Source organism: Alosa sapidissima, chromosome 12, assembly GCF_018492685.1.
Source record: "Alosa sapidissima isolate fAloSap1 chromosome 12, fAloSap1.pri, whole genome shotgun sequence".
Lineage (NCBI taxonomy): Eukaryota > Metazoa > Chordata > Actinopteri > Clupeiformes > Clupeidae > Alosa > Alosa sapidissima.
Window position 1 is genome coordinate 10,789,540 of NC_055968.1, and position 21,468 is coordinate 10,811,007.

Genomic DNA, 21,468 nt, shown 5'->3' on the forward strand with positions numbered 1-21,468 from the left:
ACAAGTATTCTTTTCAGAATATCTTTCAATTACAACATTGCATAAATTCAAAATTAACTTGAGTAATATCCCTTCCAACTATACCTTAATGCTTATCATTAGCTCTAGGAAGCAGATAAGGCCGGGCCATCCAGTAATGATACTCAAAGAGAAGCTGAAATAGTCTAGCTGTGTTTCTCTCTTGATTTAAATATGGTTACCACTACCCATGGATCAGCTGACAGATTAAGAAGCTTTGTTTCACATTCCTGGAAACTAGGCTTGCTTCCATGAACTAATAGTAAAGTTGGTTTGGGGATATTCTTTTTCTGTCGGAGTATTGAAGAGAGAGAGAGAGACTCCTCTACCATTTTTTCTTTCCCTTGTAGTTAACAATGCATCACACAGAGTATTTTTGAGCACCTGTTTCAGCCCCTTTATTCAAAACACTCCCAAGTATTCTGAAATGGGAAGGAAAGTGAAAACAATATGAAATTCAAACTGCAGTTTGGCGTCACAGTGCCGACACTCCAGGTGCTATCATTCCCTGGTACCTGAATATAACCACAGGGTTTAGGCGGCATGTGCCAGCATAGACCACAGCACAGATGCTAGAGAAATGCAAGAAGCATTTTAGCACAAATAACAACACCCTGAAAAGAGGGACGTATGCTAGGTGGGCCTGTTTAAAGATTTAAGCAAAATAGGTGTGCATTAATGACAGAGATCCAGAATATTAAAGTATGCTAGTCTATTAGTTGTACATTAACTTTCAGGAAAGATGATATTTTTGTGTCCAGCATTTAATATTCATTCATATTGTCACATACTCAGCCTCAACCAATCAAGATGATACAGAGCCCAGGAGTGTCATAGAGAGAGTCCGACACATTTACAGTAGATGATATATTGAAAAAAAAAAGCAACTCTAAATGCAACATTATTCTACCTTAATGGTGCTCTGTGGAGTTTGGTTAGTTTAAAACATTTTAAAATGGCATAAATATCAACAGGATGTGAAGAAACAACTGTTTTGACATTATCAACAACTATCTACAACTATAACAACATTATAACAACTGTTTTGATACAGTATCAGGAATGCCTGTGCTCTGTGCTGCAAAGCAGTGTCACACACACATGCACACATGCACTTTGTAATCACTTTATACCACAATTTGTGTTTAATACAACTCGAAGCTTAGAACTCCACACACCACCTTTAAAAATATTATTGTGTGCAAAGCGACTATGTATTGAGTTAGTTTTTCAAGGATAACTTCATGGTGGTCAAAGCCATGCTCTCTTTGGCAAGATGTATCATGCACGCGTGGTTGTCATTCCCTGTGAAGTACCACCTTGATCTTGTACTAGCATATGTGTCTGCCACACCTCTAGGTAATACAAGGGGAACTGAAAGTAAATGGAGTTTGTCTTCATGACAAAACCAATCCCCCACTGCTGCAGAGTGGAAGCACTATTCAGAAAGCTATCCCTTGCAAGCACTATGGTCTGTGCTATCGATTCTCTTAAAATCCTTTTTTGAAACTGTAAGTGTTCAATTTTAGGGGTGTTATCTAGATAAAAAAAGAAGCCTAAAAGAGTTCTTCTACTCTACATTTTTTCTTTTCTTTTGGTCAGACTTAATAGTGAGTGCTTAGAACATGCGTAGCTCGATTCTTATCACGAGGAGAAGACACTCCGAGGCACAGCTGGTGGTTCTGCTAATCCAGAGCAGGATCCAGAGGAGAAGCTGGCCAGGCATAATTGAGGGGAGACCTCTGGACTTAGAGAAATATCCTGGAATAGAAACTGGCAGCTGGCTGGCTGCTGAAGCAGCTTTCAAAACACACTCAGGTGAAGGTTTTTTTTTCTCGCTGTCTCAAGTTAGCACATCTCCACAAAGAGGAGTCACTTGCTAACACTGGCAGATATCAATCTCTCAACTACACATCTATATCTAGCCTTCACAGCTGCATATAGAAGCCTCTTGGTCATGCAAAAGTAACACTGAAGCAGTCTCAACTTGTATCCCCATTCACAAAATTCCCTCTTAGATTTGTTAAGACCAGAAGCTCATAGACTAGCCACCTCTATCACACATTTAATAATGAGTGTGTTTGTGTGTGTGTGTGTGTGTGTGTTCTTACCTTGCCCCAGCTGTATGTTTTCATTGCATGTTGAAACACTACCCACTTGAGAGCATGGGGGAACAGAATCTGCTGTTTGTGTATTTTCCTCCGTTTAAATGCTGCAGTATAGTCCTACGCTCCACCATTAGTAAAGTGCCTTTTCCAAACTCCACAGAAAGGTTTTGTAATTGAGATGTGGCTTACCCTCTGATCGAATGGCCGTTTTTATAGTTGAATGAGATAAGAACGCCTGGGGGAAATATCCCCGGCCTTCTCTTTTCTCGGTTTCTGAAGCAGGGACGAGAACACTGGGGAGGGTGGGGATGGCTAATGATGAATCAAGGACAAGGAAATTATGAGATTTCTGCTTTGGCTCGTACACTACAAAATAAAATGCAATGGAATTTGTAAGTCTAAATTATAAGACGCTGTCTAGAGATTTTGTTTTGGAGTGGAGGCTGTTTGTTCCATCCGTCAACACTAGCTCCCTTCATCTCAAAATAGAGTGTTTGGTTGCTGGTGCTCTGTAGAGTGTGCTAGCTCATTAGATTATAAATACTTTGTTGCACGTCAGACAGTAGCCTAATTTACTTAGCAAAACCCTCAGTTAAATGATGCACAGCAAAAAGGCTTCTTCCTTTGGCGAATCAGATTTGCATTTAGAATGCAATTCAGAATGTACATCCACTAGTAAATATGTACATCCATAAAAGCCATGTGCATTGTCAGTAGTTAAAGTAACACAGTAACAACGGTGGCATATGAGTATTATTATACTGTGAAGGTCCAACAAATGCCAACAAACACCAACAGTTGAGTCAATCCGTCGTTGTTGGATGGTGTTGTTTGAGTTCCACATGTCCAAAAGTCATTCTTTTCAATTGTTGTCTTGGCAGTGTGGAGTTGGATTTTCTGGACACTCTAAAGACTGCAACCAACAACCGGCAACATAAAAATTGTCTTGGCAAAGTGCCTGCATTCAAAGTCTATTATTCTAGTATTATAGATATCTTATTATTCCTTTGTATTTATTCTGCAGTGATAACTGTAAAATATTGTACTGTGTGGGCTACATGATGGCATTGTCTGGAGGAAGAAGTGGAGGGGCAAACAGAAGAAAGAGAGATTGGAATATAAGATCAAGGAATGAACAGGGAAGTTTGAAGAGAATGGAGGAGAAAGAATGGTCAGGGATGGACTTGGGCAGGCCCCAAAGGACAGCAGAAGATTGAAGAGAATGGAGGAGGAGGAATGGACTGTACAAATGTACTGTATGTGTTGACCCAACGGCCTTAGGGGTCATGGAACTATTCATTCATTCATTCAACCTTTATTTATTCTCGGAGGGTCATTGAGGGAAGCTCTCATTTTCAATGAAGCCGAGATTACAGAAACAATGAAGTAACAAAATGTAAAAAGAGAGAGAAAAAAAAGTATAGGTATAGGTCTAGGCCTATAAATAAAATAAAACAAAGTAAAATAAATAAATAATAAGATAACATACATTACATTATAGAGGAGGGAGGGGAAAAATACATACAATCTTAATAATAAAATAATAATAATAATAATAATAATAAATACATTTAATTAAAGCAGGTACAAATTGACATAGGAAGGTTTGTGATTACAGATCTGAATTGATTATAGGAAAGTATAGAGTTCATTTTTATATTACACTGAAGATTAACTGAACTGGAACTGAAGAACTGGGCTGTAGGGGAGTGGACGTGAGGTTTGCTCAAAGCTACGCTTTATTTGACTTTGGGCTCTGAAAAAGCGCCTTTAGACTATTTCAGTTGTTTTGGTCAGGGGCGCAGGAGGCACGTGGGGGATATGTCCCCCGCAGTGTTGAAGAGACAGCCGTCGCCCCCCTCACTTTTGATAAGGAAAAAAAGCCTTATAGGTACGCTAAATAAATAATAACATATAGGATTTGCGCTAACTATGTAAAACTCCCCATTAACAGCATCACATCACTAACCACAGCCATCTACAGTACTGTAAGACTGCACAATCTCATATTCACTCTGTTGGATATCTGAAGCCAGTTTGTCTACTAACAATCATAAAATAATCCAGGCTACTTGCTTAGCATAAATCATTCATCATCATCTTTATTTGAGGCAGGCTGGTATTCGAGGCAGGCTTTTTAAAATATTTCTAACCTGCATTTAGACATGCGTTTCGTTTGGAGTGGCATACGGTAGGCTATCAAAAGCATTTTCGGTTTGGTTTGGGATTTAATTTACTTTTGGACTGTATGGTTATATTGCTAAGACAAGGCTGGACTGTATGATGATATTGCGAGACAAGGCTGTAATGGAAACCTTTTTGCGTAGCCAAGTAGCCTAAATTGAGTTATTGTTTAATTATGCATGATTTAGTACTTTTTTTTATAAAATTCGTAGGCTGGAATGCCTTGAGTCGCAACAATTGTATTTAAATGTAGTAGGCTTCAGCCTCTGGCAATTAGCTCGAAAGGGGCGGCAAGAGAATGATCTTGAGAACTGTGTTGGAGATCCATGATAGGAAAAGGAGACTTTTCTTTGCCAACCGTAGGCTATTAATCCAACCAACATAATACAATACAATACAACATATAATAAAATATTAAGAAGAGGTGTTATTTCATTGACTTAAATCGAAACAATGGACTGATGGCAATTGTTGGTATGGTAGGCAAATAGAATCAAATAGAATCAATCCCGGCATAATTTGAGGATTTATGGTAGCCTAGTGCTCAACTCCTCCTGCTCAACATGACATTAGCTGTTATGTTTATTGTTAACAAACTCAACTAGCCTACTTATCAACTCGTTTTCACTAGCCTAACTATAAAATACAAGTCTATCAACGTTTTTGTTTTAGGACATTTATTTCAAACATAATTTCAAGACACAAATTGGATACTTCAGTTACCTTGGTTCATAAATCCCAGAGAGTAGGCTACCACACCCCAGAGTGATGGGCCTAGTGTTCTTATGCGTTCAGTGTGGTGTATAAACAAGCTGAGAATTTGCCTGTCACAGACGTGGGGAGCTCTTTGAAGCTTGAGATAGTGTGATACAGTTACTACAGTAACAGTATTTTATTTTACTACTTATGTAATTGTTTTTTTTTTTTTCAATTTTATAAATGCTTTGTTTAAATGCTGTTGGAACAAATAGTTGATTATAAAGGCAACTTTCTGTTGCAATTTTCTGTGTGTTCTGGACTGGTAAATTGTTAAGCCAACACTTGTTAAGTTCTAACGTTGCATAAATATTAACTACAAACACACAGTGGAGAGTTGATTTGGTTTATACCAGACAATTTAAGTAGGCCTAACTAGGCTATTTGATCATGTAGTCTATGTTTGGATCATAGGCATGATGATTCATTCATGGCTTCATAAAATATCAACATCCCATGTTGCTTTTTTCTACCATTGGCCCAAGTAGTGACCAGTATTCTACCATTGGCCCAAGTAGTGTGAAATAAATCTAAAAAAAATAAATAAAAGTAGAATTGCACATAGCAAGAAGCTGGTCTGAGGGCAGATTTGGCATTGTGCTCATCTCACAGTTTTCACCATTTTTATCAAAAAATATTTTGTGTAATTATCTTAATATTCTGGCAAGTTTAAAATATGATGGTCGAAAGTGGGCAAGAGGTGGCGATCCGATATCTGGAAATCTTATCTCACTATGGGTTTGTGTTCACAATTTGTTCCCCCTCACTTTTAAAATATCTCCTGCGCCTCTGGGTTTGGTGGTAGGCCTATATGGATAAATATGAATTCATGAATGTTTCATGGATGGATGTGCTGTGTGTGCACATATTTTTTTGAGCAGCTACCATGAGTTGACTTGTTACTAACTAATCCAACGGATCCAATGAGTTTCACTGTTTTATTTGTGTACAGCTACCATGAGTTGACTTGTTACTAACTAATCCAACAGATCCAATGAGTTTCACTGTTTTATTTGTGTACAGCTACCATGAGTTGACTTGTTACTAACTAATCCAGCGGATCCAATGAGTTTCACTGTTTTATTTGTGTACAGTGTATATTAAAATTGCACATGCTGGTAACTGGCTATATGCTATATAGGCCTTGCCATGAGTTAGTCACTGTCATGGTGAAAAGACAATGACTGGTGTGAGCACGCCATTTATTTCTTGAGGTCAGTCTTAGCTTCGCTATCAGTCTGAAATGGATGACAATTGTAGGGAATGCTTAACGGTTTGGTGAATCTCCATGCCTTTCTGATGCTAAAGTAGTGTGAAAATGTAGAAATGAAAAGTGTCGTCATATCATCTTCGGTGCTTTACATGGTATGTAGTCAATCTCCATTTTCCTTTGTCTAGTGTGAGGGGACATGATGGGCTCTGGGTCTAATTAGCTCGTACTGTCTGTGGACCCTGAGACACTCCAGCAGTAGAGATTACATTGACTGGAAATGGCTACATGAGAAAAGGTAATTGGTAGGAGGGGAAGCATTCAGGTATGAAATCCTCAGGATTTTAGGATTGAAGGTCAGAACGGTGAGGATTTTAGAGAGAAAATAAAACAAGGGCAGCTTTAGAGAAGGAGAATAACTTAACTGGATGCGCTCAAGGAAAAAATAAAGAAACGGAAGGTGGACTGGAGGTGGACTTTCCTCTTTCATGTAACTTTGAAATTAATAGGACTATGCTCATTTTATTCCACATTTCATATGGATTTTATATCTAAAATTTGAAAGCACACTATTGATTCAGACTTAGGAGCTACAACACTCAAAGTGTGTCACACAACACTGACATTACATATGACTCTGATTGATGCTGGAGGACATTCTAGCTTTCTAAAAATATTAGCAACCATGATTTTTTTGTGAGTTTGGTCTATGCCTCTGCTCTGTCTGAGCTATTTTATTTATGCATTCCAAAATAGAAGAGCTTGTCCAGTGTGACCACCACAGGCCACTGTTATTATTGATCACTGCAGAATTGTAAATCATATCGCCCTCAGGCTAAATGGTCTCATCGGCTGCGTGGCATCGAACTGCACCGGTTTAACGTCACGGGTGTGGTTACTGCTAAATCTGGCTGTACCTAAGGAAGCCTGCAGTAATAGGTACAGGAAGTACTGAGATAGGGATGCTTCCCTCTGTATGTGTAAAGTCTGATCAGTCTCTGGCACTCGGTGATTAGAACTAAGCCAAGAGGGAGATAGGAGCCTCTGGCCTGGAGTCAAGTTAGGGACCATGCTGCTGTGACCGTCAGTGGATTCTCTTTGCTGTAAGAGGCGACTGAGGGGGCCTGTAGCTTAAAGATACACTATGCAGGTTTAGGAATTTTTGCCGACTGTAGAGCTCCCTCTAGAGCTCTACAGAGACTTGTAACCGGAGGGTTGCCGGTTCAAACCCCGACCAGTAGGCACGGCTGAAGTGCCCTTGAGCAAGGGACCTAACCCCTCACTGCTCCCCGAGCGCTGCTGTTGTTGCAGGCAGCTCACTGCGCCAGGATTAGTGTGTGCTTAACCTCACTGTGTGTTCACTGTGTGCTGAGTGTGTTTCACTAATTCACGGACTGGGATAAATACAGAGACCAAATTTCCCTCACGGGATCAAAAGAGTATATATACTATACTACTACTATACTAACAACAGGCAAAAACTATGTCCAGAGAGCTATATCTACTGACAAGGTAATGTTTCACGATTCTCGCGAGATTTGTCAGGCCTCCGTTCTTGAAGTTGCATGGCTGGTTTTCCCAGTAGCGACCCTGGTAGCGACTAGCTATGTCTGTCTGTATAGCTATGCTAGATACGATTCACCTATTACAAGTTCGTTTACCATCAAATTGGCTTCGTAAAGGTGAAAATCTTGAATCTCTAGTGTTTCTTTAATAAGTAAGTAGGATATGGATGTAAGCAGTCGACTACTGGTTAGGGCTTCAGGCTTGGAACCGAAGGGTTGCCGGTTCGATCCCCGACCATTGGGAATGGCTGAAGTGCCCTTGAGCAAGGCACCTAACCCGCTCACTGCGCCGGGTTAGTGTGTGCTTCACCTTACTGTGTGTTCACTGATTCACGGATGGGATAAATGCAGAGACCAAATTCCTTGTATACGCAAGTATACTTGGCCTAGAAACCTAATTTACATTTACATATAGAAGGAGGAAGTATGCTATGCCACACCAAAGATTTACATATAGCCCTGCTTGTACTGTATACATGTTTATATTTATGAAGTTTATGCTTTTGTCACCAACTTGCAATGACATCTATAAACAATGTTTACAATAAAATTAAATAGCCTGAAAAAAAATACCAATATTATTGATAAACTAAAAAATTAACTAATTACAAAAACTTTATATACAAACCGCGACTCAAGGACAAATGAATTACTCAGAAACAAGTCATGCTATTTGTCGTAATGAAATGGAGACTGACAGCTACTCCACCTCTATGCTCTGCTGCCTCTGTTGCACTCTGCCATGTTAAAGGGCACGTCTGGAAAGTTTTGATGCTGACAAATGGTAATTGTGGGTTCATACAATGTCAACAGAGATACTATATAGGCCATTTCAGCAAATGAACTGTCTGCTGGAGAAAAGTCACAGTTGCCGTTGGATAACCGAATGGATTAATGGGTTCAGATTCTGTGTCAGTGTTGTGTTTCGTGGTATTTACTTCTCTACTTCTCCAGCTCAGACAATTTACTCCTTGGTGCTCCTTGACATGAGAAATTGGTCTTGGTATTTTTAAGTAGGTGTCAATTCACTTATTTAACTTTAGTTGTATCTGAGTTAATTGTCAACAAAACATGAGCTAGCTTCCATTTCTTGACAGCTATGCTGCTAAAGGTCGGTCCATTAGCTGTGATCATTTGACTTTATTTCCTGTGAAGGAGACACAGTTCACGTTCAAGCATCACTAAGTTTTATTTTGCTCCATCACTGGGCCAATGATTAGCACAGCTCTCTTTTTGTTCATGCCATTTGCCAATATGAATGGTGCTGTTTGTGCTAAACCACCAGTTGATAAATAACTGATGTGCTTTCACATTGCCATGAAAGGCTGTAGAGTGTTTAGAAAATATGAAGTACTTCATGAATCTGTTAGTTGTCCCCTCAAGGAAAACTAAGTGTGATTAGTAAACTGGAACTTGATCGTTTCTCCAAGACACTGCTCGCTGTAGGTGTAGCTTGTGGAATTTAATACTGTTGGCCTTTTTTTTAACGTTGATTATGGCAACATTAGCTACCGATAACACTCCAACCCATGTGTAGCCCCACCTCATATATGTAGCCCCACCTCATTGCATTCAACTGTGCTGACCTGGTCCTTAAGTGCAATCCTCAGTGTGGTTCAGAGAAAGATGGTGAAACAGGGTTGTAATGGGAGATAATGTGTCATCATTGGGTTTAATGAGACTTGCACACTGGTAAAGGAATGTTATCGACAGACCCACATCAGAAGTGCACTCCACCCACTGTGGGGATGTGTGTTCGCAGAATCGAGAATGTCTAGGTGTTAATAGGCATTGTTTTTTAGTGGGAAGTTTCTGATTCTTTAACTTAATACATATTATTTAAAATATTGCCTTACCTAGTGCTTTTCCATGTACAGTATAAACACATTATTAATGACATAAGAAGGAAACAACAAATGGGAAAGAAAGATGAAACACAAGCAAAAAATGCACACACACACAACAAATTGCAACTTTTTTGATGTTCAAAGATGAAATATTCATGAGAAATCTTCTCAACTACAATAGGCTCCATATTTTATGTTGGGGGCAAGTGAAGAGGATGGGGGGGGGGAGTTAGTATGTTTACATCGTCATAATGTCAATACCATGTAGGGAACAAAAGTGTCATTGTTTCACAGCACAGAAAGCGCTTTTCCTGGCAGCAATGGCTCCTCCGGCTATCTCGTGCCGAGCAAATCCCCACTGGGTAGGTTTCCATGGCAACAGCGGCTGAACTGATTTGGGTGCCATTTGATTTTTGATGGGGACACTGTGGGTCTCTCAGCACCAGCAGCCCGTGTGCGCTCTCTCCAGTCATACTCATAATTAGGCTTCTGCTATAGTTGAAACTTATCTGGAGATGAAGGTGGTAAAGAGAACATACAGGCTGGGGGAAGATGCTAAAGTGTAGTCTTTTCATTTCACTTCCAGAGAAATGTTTGGCGCTGCTGGGAGCTAATCCCTGTTACCCTTGATATATTTTCTCTGCCTTTTAGCCAAACTTATCACAGTTAATATATTACTATAGTTTTAAGTGGAAAATTATCCCTCCTGATTGAGATTTGAACACTTTTGGAACAGGTTTGTACGTAAATGTTCTGAAAAAAAAAAGCATGTATTTAACGTCTGACAAAAAAAAAAAACAGTTTTAGCTCTCTCAATTGTATTACTGTCACATTTCTTTGCACTGTCTATCACAACAAGGGGACAATTCTCAAATGGAGCTTTACCTCTCTATCCCTGGAATTACTTACTTAAATAACAGTTATGAATCAAAGACCTGCTTTGTGGGGCAGACACTAAGCCGGGCATAATCCCTGCCAAATGGTCTCGCGATGAGCTAAACTAAGGAGTTTTTGTCCCTGCCAACAAGAAGGATGCATTTTAAATAGTCAAATGTTTACTGACTCTGTCAGGTCTTTTAACTGAATTTTGGATTTGTGTTTTTTTTTCTCGCTTTTGAGAGTTGAACTGTTTTTGTAAGAAAAAAAGCCTTAAAGTCTAATGTTCATCATGCTGTCCTCCAATACTATGTTGTTTGTATAGGCCTAGTTGGTTCAAAGATGGCCCAATCCTTTTTGATTCTTACTAAATGACCATACCAGCAGTGGAACACAGTTTGCGACTGTGAGCGTGTAAATGTCATAATTGTTTTGTTTTTAAGATGTGAAAATACTGAAGTATAAAAGTGCTGCTGAAGTGCTTGGAGCAGGCACCTAGTAACCTAGATCTTTCTTCACATGGAAGGGGGTTGAGGCTTTATTATGCTTTGTCCCTTAAGGAGGTAGCCAGAGGAATTAGGGCATGCTAAGCAAAGCTCCAGAGAGCCATATAGATATGTTTATGCCAATATTTGCACAGGGAAAGCTCTTTTCCCACCGCCTCTCCACACCAGAGGTGTCTGTCTCCAGATTGGGAAGGAACATTTATACCATAAGAATAGGCAGCACCAGTGAAGATGTTAGACATTTTTCAAAAGAAACATTTATACCACAAGAATAGGCACCATAAGAATAGGCAGCACCAGTGAAGATTGTAGCAAATATTCGATTACAAATGAAAACAAAAGCTCAGTTCTTCACCTCTTTTGAAGGTAGTGTGTGTTTTTTGGTTCGTCACACACACACACACACACACACACACACACACACACACACAAATAATAGCATATAAGCAAGGCATGGCCTATAAAGTGCTAAGTTAACCACAGAGATCAATCAATTTGGTTTGTGTTTTTTGCTCATAAAAAACAAGCTAATCTGTGTAATTAAGCTAGCTGGGTAATTAAGAACATGTATGTGAAACAAGAGAGTTCCACGTGCACGGGTCTAGTCATTCGTCACTAACAAAACATACAAATGCTTACGCTGTGTTTCCTTTTCCTTTTTTTCCTCCCCTGACAAGTCCTTGGTACTTCTTTAACAGAGATGTTGGCAGGGCAAGACCCCCCAAGACCTAGTGTCTAATGAGAGATCCTTAAGCACAGCTACCACCCAGATGCACTTCACATGTACAGTTGTAGTCTCTTTAATGCATACTAAATTAAGGAAACAGTCCATAGAAACAGTTCACATTTTGCGTTTTCAGAACAGGCAGCAGATGTGAAATGTTATTTTTCAGTATTGGTATGTGGGGTAACAACGGTAATAATAATAATAATAATAGTAATATTTATTTATATAGCACTTTTCAAGCATTGAGCACAAAGTGCTTACAGACAAACATGAAGAGCATTTTCTCATGCGCAAAGTGCAACAAAAGTGCTTCACACACAAGACCCAAACAAACAAATAACAAAAATGCCTAACGGAGGGGCGTAATCGCCAGCGTACCCGTCACACGTGAAACATACAACATGTGAAACATTCAAGACGGATAACAAACAAACAAACAAAAACAAATAATAAAATAAATAATTAAGACATTTTAAAAAGAAAACTCATGTTAACTTAGTCCAGTTGGTTGCATCTAGTTAAGCGGCTGAATAGTCCAAGGGCAATGATGAAGGCGCACAGCTGTGTCCAACCCGGAGGATTTAACGTTTTCCTGGCAGTCTGGAGAGCACTGGAAGCAATGAACAGTCTGAAGTCGTAGGTGATCCTACAGATCAGCAACTCGGTGAACATTGACAGCGACCGTTTCTTGTTCAGTGAGATCGCTGTCGTCAGAGTTCTTTAAACTTCCTTCTAACGTTAACGTTAGTCTACTCAATCCAGACTCCAGGCAGCAGAGCATGGCAGCTCGCAGGTCAATCCAGTGGTCGCGGCAGTGGAGAAATCCCTTTCCGAAGCGCAGCGCCGTTCACGGATGGATTACACCAGAGGCCCAGGACAAAAGCCAACGCCAACGTTAGCCATGGCTAGGTCCTCAGCTCTTAACGTCACAGCATCAACAGAGTTCAAATAAAGGACTAAGAATAGTCAGCAAATAAAGGACTAAGAATAACACAAAAACTACCCAAAAATAACGCAAATAAAGAGAGAATACATTTAACTAGACAAAAAATACAAAAAAATAAACAGAACATTACATAAAATTACGAACATTACATAAAAACAAACAAAAACATGATGCCAGACGGAGCGGCGTGTCTCGCCAGCGTCCCCTTAACCCAGCAACCAGTAAAGGTACTACTAGGCTACTAGCACAAGAACAAACACATTTTTCTGTGGTCCTTATAGCATCATTTCGTAAGGACGCAAAGAACATAATAATTATATATCAGATACAAGCATAGCTGATATTACCCTTCATACATTAAGTTCACAATAAATAAACATTCACAAAGTAAGAAGGCCTTCCAGCATGCTGTATACTGGGCTATATGTTGCCAACACTTATGCTAGCAGGGTGCTTACAGTGGCAGAGTAATCCATAGGCCCTCTATATTCCATATTTCTCTATGTTTTTTCAATGTCCTTTTTGTGGCATCATTCTTTCTCAAATGAATACATCTTCTTCAGAGTTTGTCCTGAATGTTACGTAAGTGTGTCATTGTAATTACATTATGTGCAGCATCGTTTCAAAGAGTGTTTAAAAGAGTTTAAAAAGTGAGAAAAGAAAGTACATGATGCACACATCTTTTTCTTCTTCTTTTGTTTGTATTTTTTGACTAATCTCTCGTGGGGTTTGCTGCTTTTTTACCGAGTCTTTGTGTGAGTCATATGAAACAGATTTAAAGTCCGAGGGATTTCTCTTTTCTGTGAGGATAGGTTAGACTAGGAAGCAGAACCATTGTATATATCCGATGAGCTGGAACCCCACATGCAGATTGTATAGAGAGTCCTTGAGGGATAACTGGAGTCGTTTGTGCAGGTCTGCAGGAGGATGAGGACACAGAAAACTCAGGGTAGATGTTTAACTGAATCAGCGGATGTTAGTCATAGGGTTGATTGTGTAGTTAATCAGTAGATTTTACAAAGGATTTATCACTTTAATCATTTGCAATTACCAGAGGTCAGCATATTATTGTTTGTGAGTGTGTACATTTTATGACTTCAGGCACCAAGGTACCAACAATTGGCCTTTTGTCTAACAGAGTCTGAGTGAGGCTATATCTTTTAGCGGAGGAACTTTGGTGTCTCAGTATTGAGGTCTGTTTAAAATGTATGAGCTCATGTCTTTTATGGACTTCAGGGATTTCTTGTGTAAATGCCAATGTTTTCAAGCCTATTCAGAAACTATCAGCGAGCAAGAACAATCCATCCTGAGTAGTAACACCGAGAGAGAGAGAGAGAGACTTTTCAAAATGATAGTTGTTCTATCCTTTACAGAGGTATTGTGTAACAATTTTTTAAGAGACTAAGAGCAGAGGTAGGATCTGGACCATCAAATGTGCTGTAGGTCATAGAGAAGGAAAGAGGAGAAAAATGACTATGCATAGCACAAGTAGATACACTACTCTATGTTCCCTTCATTCTCTGGGAAGCATCAGAAAATGTCTGTCCAGGTGACTGTGAAGGCAACATTTGTGAAGGATCACTGGTTTACTTTCGGAGCCCTCTTTCGGAGTTACTCAGATTAGCGGCTCAAATGTCAGCATTTAATACGGCTGTAAAGGACTGCTCTGGTGACCTCACAGAAAATTAAGCACACATTACCTTGACAACAGCACTTTACAAAAAGACCCTGTTAGAAACAGAATACCTCTCCTCCATGAGCAAGCTGCCATGATTATCACGTGATACACATGGCAATATACTCACGGAGGAACCGTTTCCTGCTAAAGCGTTCATTTACATCCAATCTGGGAGGGCTTTTTGCCCAGTAGCAAAAGCCAGTCAGTAAAACATTTACATTTAAAGAATATTTCAATGTATATGTTTTCACATCATTTTAATAGAATTTATCTTAACTGCTTGTCATTGATTGCCTGGTGAAACAGAAAGGCCTTGACTACAAACATGAGAGCAAAAACTGGTGTTGGTCTGAATTGTTTATGTTTTTTAAGGCTGTTGCTCCCCTTCGAGTAGGCCAAACCTTGCGGGGCTTTGCCGAGCAGACACACAATTTAGAGTCAGTGACAGTACTCAGGCAGAGGTCATCATAGTGATCATACTGAACAGCTCATCTCAGATATGGAAAACCAACATCACCTCGACCGCAACTGAGTCTCTTCCTCAGAGTTCTTTGATGATAAACATACTTTGGCCCCATTTTTACTGTAGTATTTCACTTCATAAACCAATTGTTTGTCCAAACACTTTAACCATTATGTTATCCTTGGGCTATTCTTTGACACTGGTATTTAGTTTGTGGAAGTCAAACAAAACCCTAGTCTGTGTTTCCACGTGTTCGAACTGATGAAGTTAACAGTCCATTCTGTCTCTGGTTGCAAAACCAGTTTTCCAGCTGTTACACACAGTTATCCTTTTTTCCATCAGCACTCTCTCTGCTCACTGAAGCCCGACTCTAGTATGACCAAATGATTGACCCTGCATGTTCTCCCACCTGTATGTGTTTGTAGTCTTCCTGTGCTCCTGGCTGGCTGGGGCTTTAGAGGAACCTCTGCTGCTCAGTCCCTAGCGACACCCATCTGAATTAAAGAAAGGCTGGGTGATGCTGAGGTCATGGGATTGAACAGCGCACATGGTTATTGCAGTTTTTCAAGGTAGATGGTCTTAAAAATCAGCACAATGGAGGAATTATTCACCAAAGGTATCAATAAAAGTTAAATAGGCGGATAAGAGATTCATCATGGATATGGATAATATGTGTATGGTATATTGCACAGTTTATGCGCATATTTAAAATAAATAAATACCTGGATATACAGCCTACAGAGACTTAACAAATCATCTGTTCATATTCAAGTTCAGTATGTAAAATTGTCATTGAACAATTACTGAACATCACTATAATCAAATCCAACCCCTAACCTTAACCTTAACCGTAATGTGTAGATACCAGAGTGTCATAATATCTGATAATCTGACCATCTGTAAATAGTCTGTGGGCAGGCAATCCAGGTAAAGTGCAACCAAAAATAGAGATAGTTATCTTCCAAATAGAGTTCCAATCTATTAGGTCCATTCCACTTACATTTTTGGAGCTCAATAATATTCAGCCAAAAGGCAATAGTCTGATTATCTAGAGCGACAATCTCTGCAGGTCTGACACTGGATTATGGGTGGCAGTGTCATATACAGTAGCGAGGTCCCCAGGCTGCAATCACACGGATTACCTCTGGGATTAAGGGCCTGGGATGCTATTCCAGATTTTACATGGAAGACATAGCACTCTTATTCCCCCCACTGCCTCTTCTATTGGTGTGTGAGTCATTGCCCTGGAGTGGAATATGAGGCAATCTGATGATGAACAGTGCATGATGAAGTATCTGATGTGCACCTCAAGAGAGGAAGTCCCAAGACAGTCAGAGGAATCCATCTACTATCACTGAAAATGTTTAGTTACTTTGACAAAATTAAAGGGTTGCCATAAAATGAGATGAATTGATGTATTATGTTGTAGTTTATATAAATATGTGCAAATTTGTTGACATTTCTGTAATGGATGTAACTAACCAGAAGCAATGCAGTTGCCATAACATTAACATTTATAACTCACATTTCTACTTTTGTCCAATGCAACTTACAATGAGAGTTGACATAAAGGGCCCTATCGTCGTAGTCTAAAGTGCATGGTCACTAGTCAAAAGCGTATTCAAATATACTAGTAGGATGTCCAGTCCACATTGGGAGTGTTTTCATTATCAAACGTTGGGCGGATGGCGCAACAAGGCGTTCCTAGGTTTCTTTATCAGTCATGGGTGTGTTTTGGGCGTAGCATCATTTATAAAAAATGTAAATGTAAATCAAATGTAAAGGTTCATCGGCCAAGTATACTTGTGTATACAAGGAATTTGGTCTCTGCATTTATCCCATCCATACATAATGCTTGTGTTGCCATTGCTTCATGCTCCCTGACCTTTTGAAGAACTCTTTGTTCATGCGTTGGGGAATGGGGAGTGTATTTGATGTAGGTTATTATCCCACAGCTTGACAGCTCTACAGGTATTATGTATAGTAATCCATGATACAGGGCAAGCCAATAGGTGATGCTGTGATGGATTTGGAGAGATACCGCATGCCGGTTAAACCTCTGGGCTTACTGAAGCACTATATATGCCCTGGTGACATACTGTATTGCCAGAGAGCAAAGACTTTGGTACCGTCTGTTCTGGGAACAGTTGGGTCACAGATGGGTCTCAGATTATCAAAGTCTCCTGAGAGAGATTGTACAGAAAACTATGTAAACTTGCAATCTCGTGCAAGTAATATGTCATGTTAGGTCTGCAAGTCTGTATTATACATAGTTCATTAGTAGGCAGAATATAAAAGAACAAAAGTGATTACTAACCCCTTCCAGTGTATGGAGAAATTGACATTCTGCTGGCTAAATATGTTTTTAGACTGGTAAATATTATTATGTTTATTATATCTATTACAAGATAATTACTTTAAATCTAAACATCACACACAGGGAAATTTTTTTTGTTGTCTGTCCTGAGGAAGTCTTCTTTTAAATTGTGCATCCTTGGCCTCCTTTAACGAAATGTAAAACCCTTACCAGATTGTACATCCTCATGGAATTCTGTTCCATATGTCGAGGCAGGGAAACCAGCGGAGGTTTTGTGTGTGAAGCAGTCAACTGGAAATGGTTTCAAATGAGGTTTCAAAAGAAGATGTGAATCTGGGTCAAGCTATGTCCTGGCCATAATTACGGTTCACTATCAAATGTTTGACTGAGTCTGGATAAGGGGATTAAAATCTGCCTCACATAATATATTCCATAGTGTGCCATGAAGGTGATAAAAGGTTGATCACTAAAATTGATAAAAATTGCCCACAGTGTTTTCTTTGTTGCATAACTGAAAATAAAAGACTGTCATGTACAGAAGTGTGCTGTAGACTTGTGGAGACTATGCAGCAGTACTAACGAGCTGGCACTTTAGAGAGAGAATATCTCCTCTAAAATGGGCATAAATAATATTAAAAGAGTTTCATATGCAAATGGCACAGCAGAAGGTGTGATCCGGGGTCAGTGAAATAATTAACGGTGCCTCCTGTGTTACCAAAGGAAATCTTGGCGTCTGTGTTCCTCTAAAGACAGGGCTGGCTTCATCGTGGGTGCAAACGCTCCTCTGATGCCGAAGCCTCTGATGATGGCGCTGGGGGGAAATTAATGCAGATGAAGGCCATTTTCATGGAAGTACTCAGCAAAATGACAGTTGACTATACGGAACCGCACCAGGCACAGGTCTACCCCAAAACTGGGCCCAATTAGAGCACACTTACAGGAGAAATCTGGCCAATTTTTACATGGATCTTGATCGCTAGACGTCATCGTTGAGTACTGTCGATAGGGAAAAAAACGACCAAAATCGGTGCTACCGAACTGGAATAGCTGCAGTTATTGCCCAGTGCTCCCAGTGAGCTATAATGATAGGTCTGGGGTCATCATCTACATGCAGTCTTAACAGCCTCAAAATGTCATTAACGATGCGTTTTCAACTCATTAATTGTGAAGAAACTGTTTGAATTCAAAGTTTGTCCTTTCACATACCATCGAGAGTGCTCGGCGAGGTCTAGCGATCAAGATCAATGTAAAAATCGGCCGGATTTCTCCGTTTACTTAAACTGACAGACTTCAAAAACTGCCTGAGTTGTCTTATTCCATCAGTAGTTTCAGATATACACACAGGATAAGTATTACATTCCTAGTGCTATAGGTAGGGGATTTCCCACAGTCCCACAGTGGCTAATCAATAACCAGGCCTATTTTCCATTAAAAACAAAAAACAACAAAGCAACCTTTGTGGGCAAACAACAGCATCAACTGAGCAGCTTTCGAGAGCGTTTCACTGGGGTTATCAAGCAGACACCTTCCTTCATTGGTGCTTCATTGAATTAGGCCCACAACACCTCCAGCAGGCTCAGCAGTGGTGTTTGGTGTCCCAGACCCATCCCCTTTCACATTCATGATGGGTTCTTTACCAACAAATTCCTGATATAACTAACCGCACAGCAGCATGCAGTTGTCTGAGACCACTAAACAGGACAGCTAATGTAGCTATATTGAGTGGACTGAAACAGAGATACTGGAATCACCATGCTAGTTGACACACTGAAAATTTTGCCCTATAACCGATGGTTCTAATGGCTCGTCATTTGATTAAGAGACAAACACGGAAGCCGTGGGTGTCATATTTCTTTCCCCTGGTGATTAGTGAAAGGCTGTAAGCTCTGTAATGGCCTCATTCTCAGCGGTTGCGTTAGGCCTGTTTTTGACGCACACAGAAACGGAGCGGTGAGACTCTGGCCATTGTTTGTCTTGTGGATGGTTTGAGCTCATTAGTCTCAGGGACTCAACATCGGAGCCAGACTGCCGTCCACCTTTAGCTGTAGCTGCTGTTTAGGTTTGTGTGGTTAAAATGACAACAACGTGAACAATAAGCTATCAGACAATGACCACTCTGTCCTTGTGGCAGCCGTAGCTAATGAACTGAACCAAATTAACTGAACCTGAGCTTGAGGTGCTCAGACTGCCACTTGAAGATGCTTGCAGCTTCCTTAATTCTGCAAATGCGATTTCTAAAAAAAAAAAAAAAACATCTTTCAAACAAGCAGTGAGTAACCAAGGCATTAACTGAATAAGTGAACAATGTGATAGGCCTCTTCTCATCAAGCATGTCTGTGTTAAACTTACGTTAAAGTCTAAAATGTTACTGAGCTAGACTTCTGAAATGATTGTATCAGCCTAATTTATGATGCAGACTAAGGAAGGAGGTATTTTTTAAATAGGCACAAAAAGACAAAGCAAAGCAGAAACCATTGCCTGGCACTAATCTTACTGACAGGAGCTTCTGTTTGATTTCCTCCTCAAGATGAGTGTGATCAGGCTTTATACTGCTCCCTGAAGAGAAAGAAAATATGCAAAATGTATTTCATAACAAAATATGCAAACTGTACTTCATACGTTTGGCAGTTCTGTCAGATGACACTCCAGGTATTTACTTTGTGTGGTGGACAAGAACTGCCGTTTTGTCATAACTGATTGGATATGTATGATTCTCATAACATAACATGATATGTTGTGTACAGATTAAAGTGTAGTTTATATACTGGCATACTACATGAAATATATTATTTCACTGAATCTCTTAAAAAGGCCCTTAAAGGCAACGTTATAGCAGTCAGTCTGGAGAGGCTTTCAAAGGCTGCGTGAAAAAGAAGATAAAAAATCACAATGAGGGCTATTGGCATTGAGTGGTGTGGTGTGTTTTTGTGTGGTTTTGTAACTCAATCGATATTTCACAATACAGGACGCCATCATACATTTTCAGCCGTTCAATGCACACATACCAGTACATGGCCAGGTGTAAACCTTAAAAGCTCTCAATAGTCATTGGGCCCATGGATTCTAATCTCTTTTTTTTTTGCTGTCTTTTTAGATGCTACCTGTTGGATGGAAAATCGAAAGGAGCATGGTTGAACCGCTCTAGTATCATATACGCAGGGACTGACAAATGGTCAGGAGATCCTCGCGTGTCCATTGTAACAAGTGTTGGGGACAAACATGAATATAGCCTTCAGATACAAAAAGTGGATGTAACGGACGACGGCCTGTATACCTGCTCGATCCAGAGTAAGCGCAACATACAGCCCAAGCACATTCAGTTAACTGTAAGAGGTAAGGTTGAATTTCAATCTCATTATTAGGTTTTTCTGCAAGGCTTTTCAGATGATCCCTATAAAAATGGTGTTTTCATATCAAGCACAGTTGTGGATAGCAGAATTATAATGTGATTGTAGGAAATATATAACTTCTGAGCGTTATTGAAAGATTCTGCCTTGTATTAAAATGACTAAGGAACTCATAAGGGTTTTATTATGCATTGTATATTGTAGATTTAGGGTTGTGTATTACAGTATATATAATGCCAATATTATCAGCAAATAAAATAGCTGTATTTGATTGTTGATAAAATACAGCATAATGTGCAGTAAACATCACGACACTCCATGTCCGTGATCCGTTTTTTCTTCTTCCTCCAAGTTATTCAATTCAGGGAATTTTTCCAGTTGATCGCGCAATTACAAAGACTGCTATGCAGTAAAATTCAGGTTGACAGCCATGTTTATATACATTGATTGGATCCATCGACATGGATCATACTCTGTGTTGACTGCTGCACATGGTGTCCTCTGGTTAGAAGCCTTTTCCCTTTCCTGTCCCACCAACTGCTTTTGCAGTGTTTGTTTTTTTAAAGGCATGCAAAAGGCCTTTTATTTTCATTTTATTTCTGTGGGCATGGTAAATGGTTGTGACCTTACAACAGTGTTTTTAAAGAGAATTGTGACTGTTCTGCCTGGTATGTTTTTAATTTCTCACCCATCAAATTTGACCCAGATACCTTTGAAAAGGAATCTCTGAAACCTTTTTTAATAGGGCCTCCTACAGAGATAGGATTATGCAACATGCTGCACTTGACCTACTGTACATAGAACCCTCTATGATAAGCACTTTCCGTGAGTCGCATTCAAACTCAAATGTCTATATTTAATGCTTATGAATGCGTTTGCTTTAGGCATAATTTAGAGGTTGGGAGATGTGCCTCAAATGA

The 21,468-nt window shown here is 39.7% G+C and overlaps 1 protein-coding gene across 2 annotated transcripts in view; it reads left to right on the top strand.

The window, feature by feature from the left end:
- negr1 (neuronal growth regulator 1) overlaps positions 1-21,468 on the top strand; it is a 114,459-nt gene that overhangs the window by 7,454 nt on the left and 85,537 nt on the right. For both annotated transcript variants that reach the window (XM_042057120.1, XM_042057121.1), the window contains exon 2: positions 20,296-20,534. In XM_042057120.1, coding sequence (XP_041913054.1) covers positions 20,296-20,534 — 239 coding nt within the window. The remainder of the gene's footprint in view (positions 1-20,295; positions 20,535-21,468) is intronic.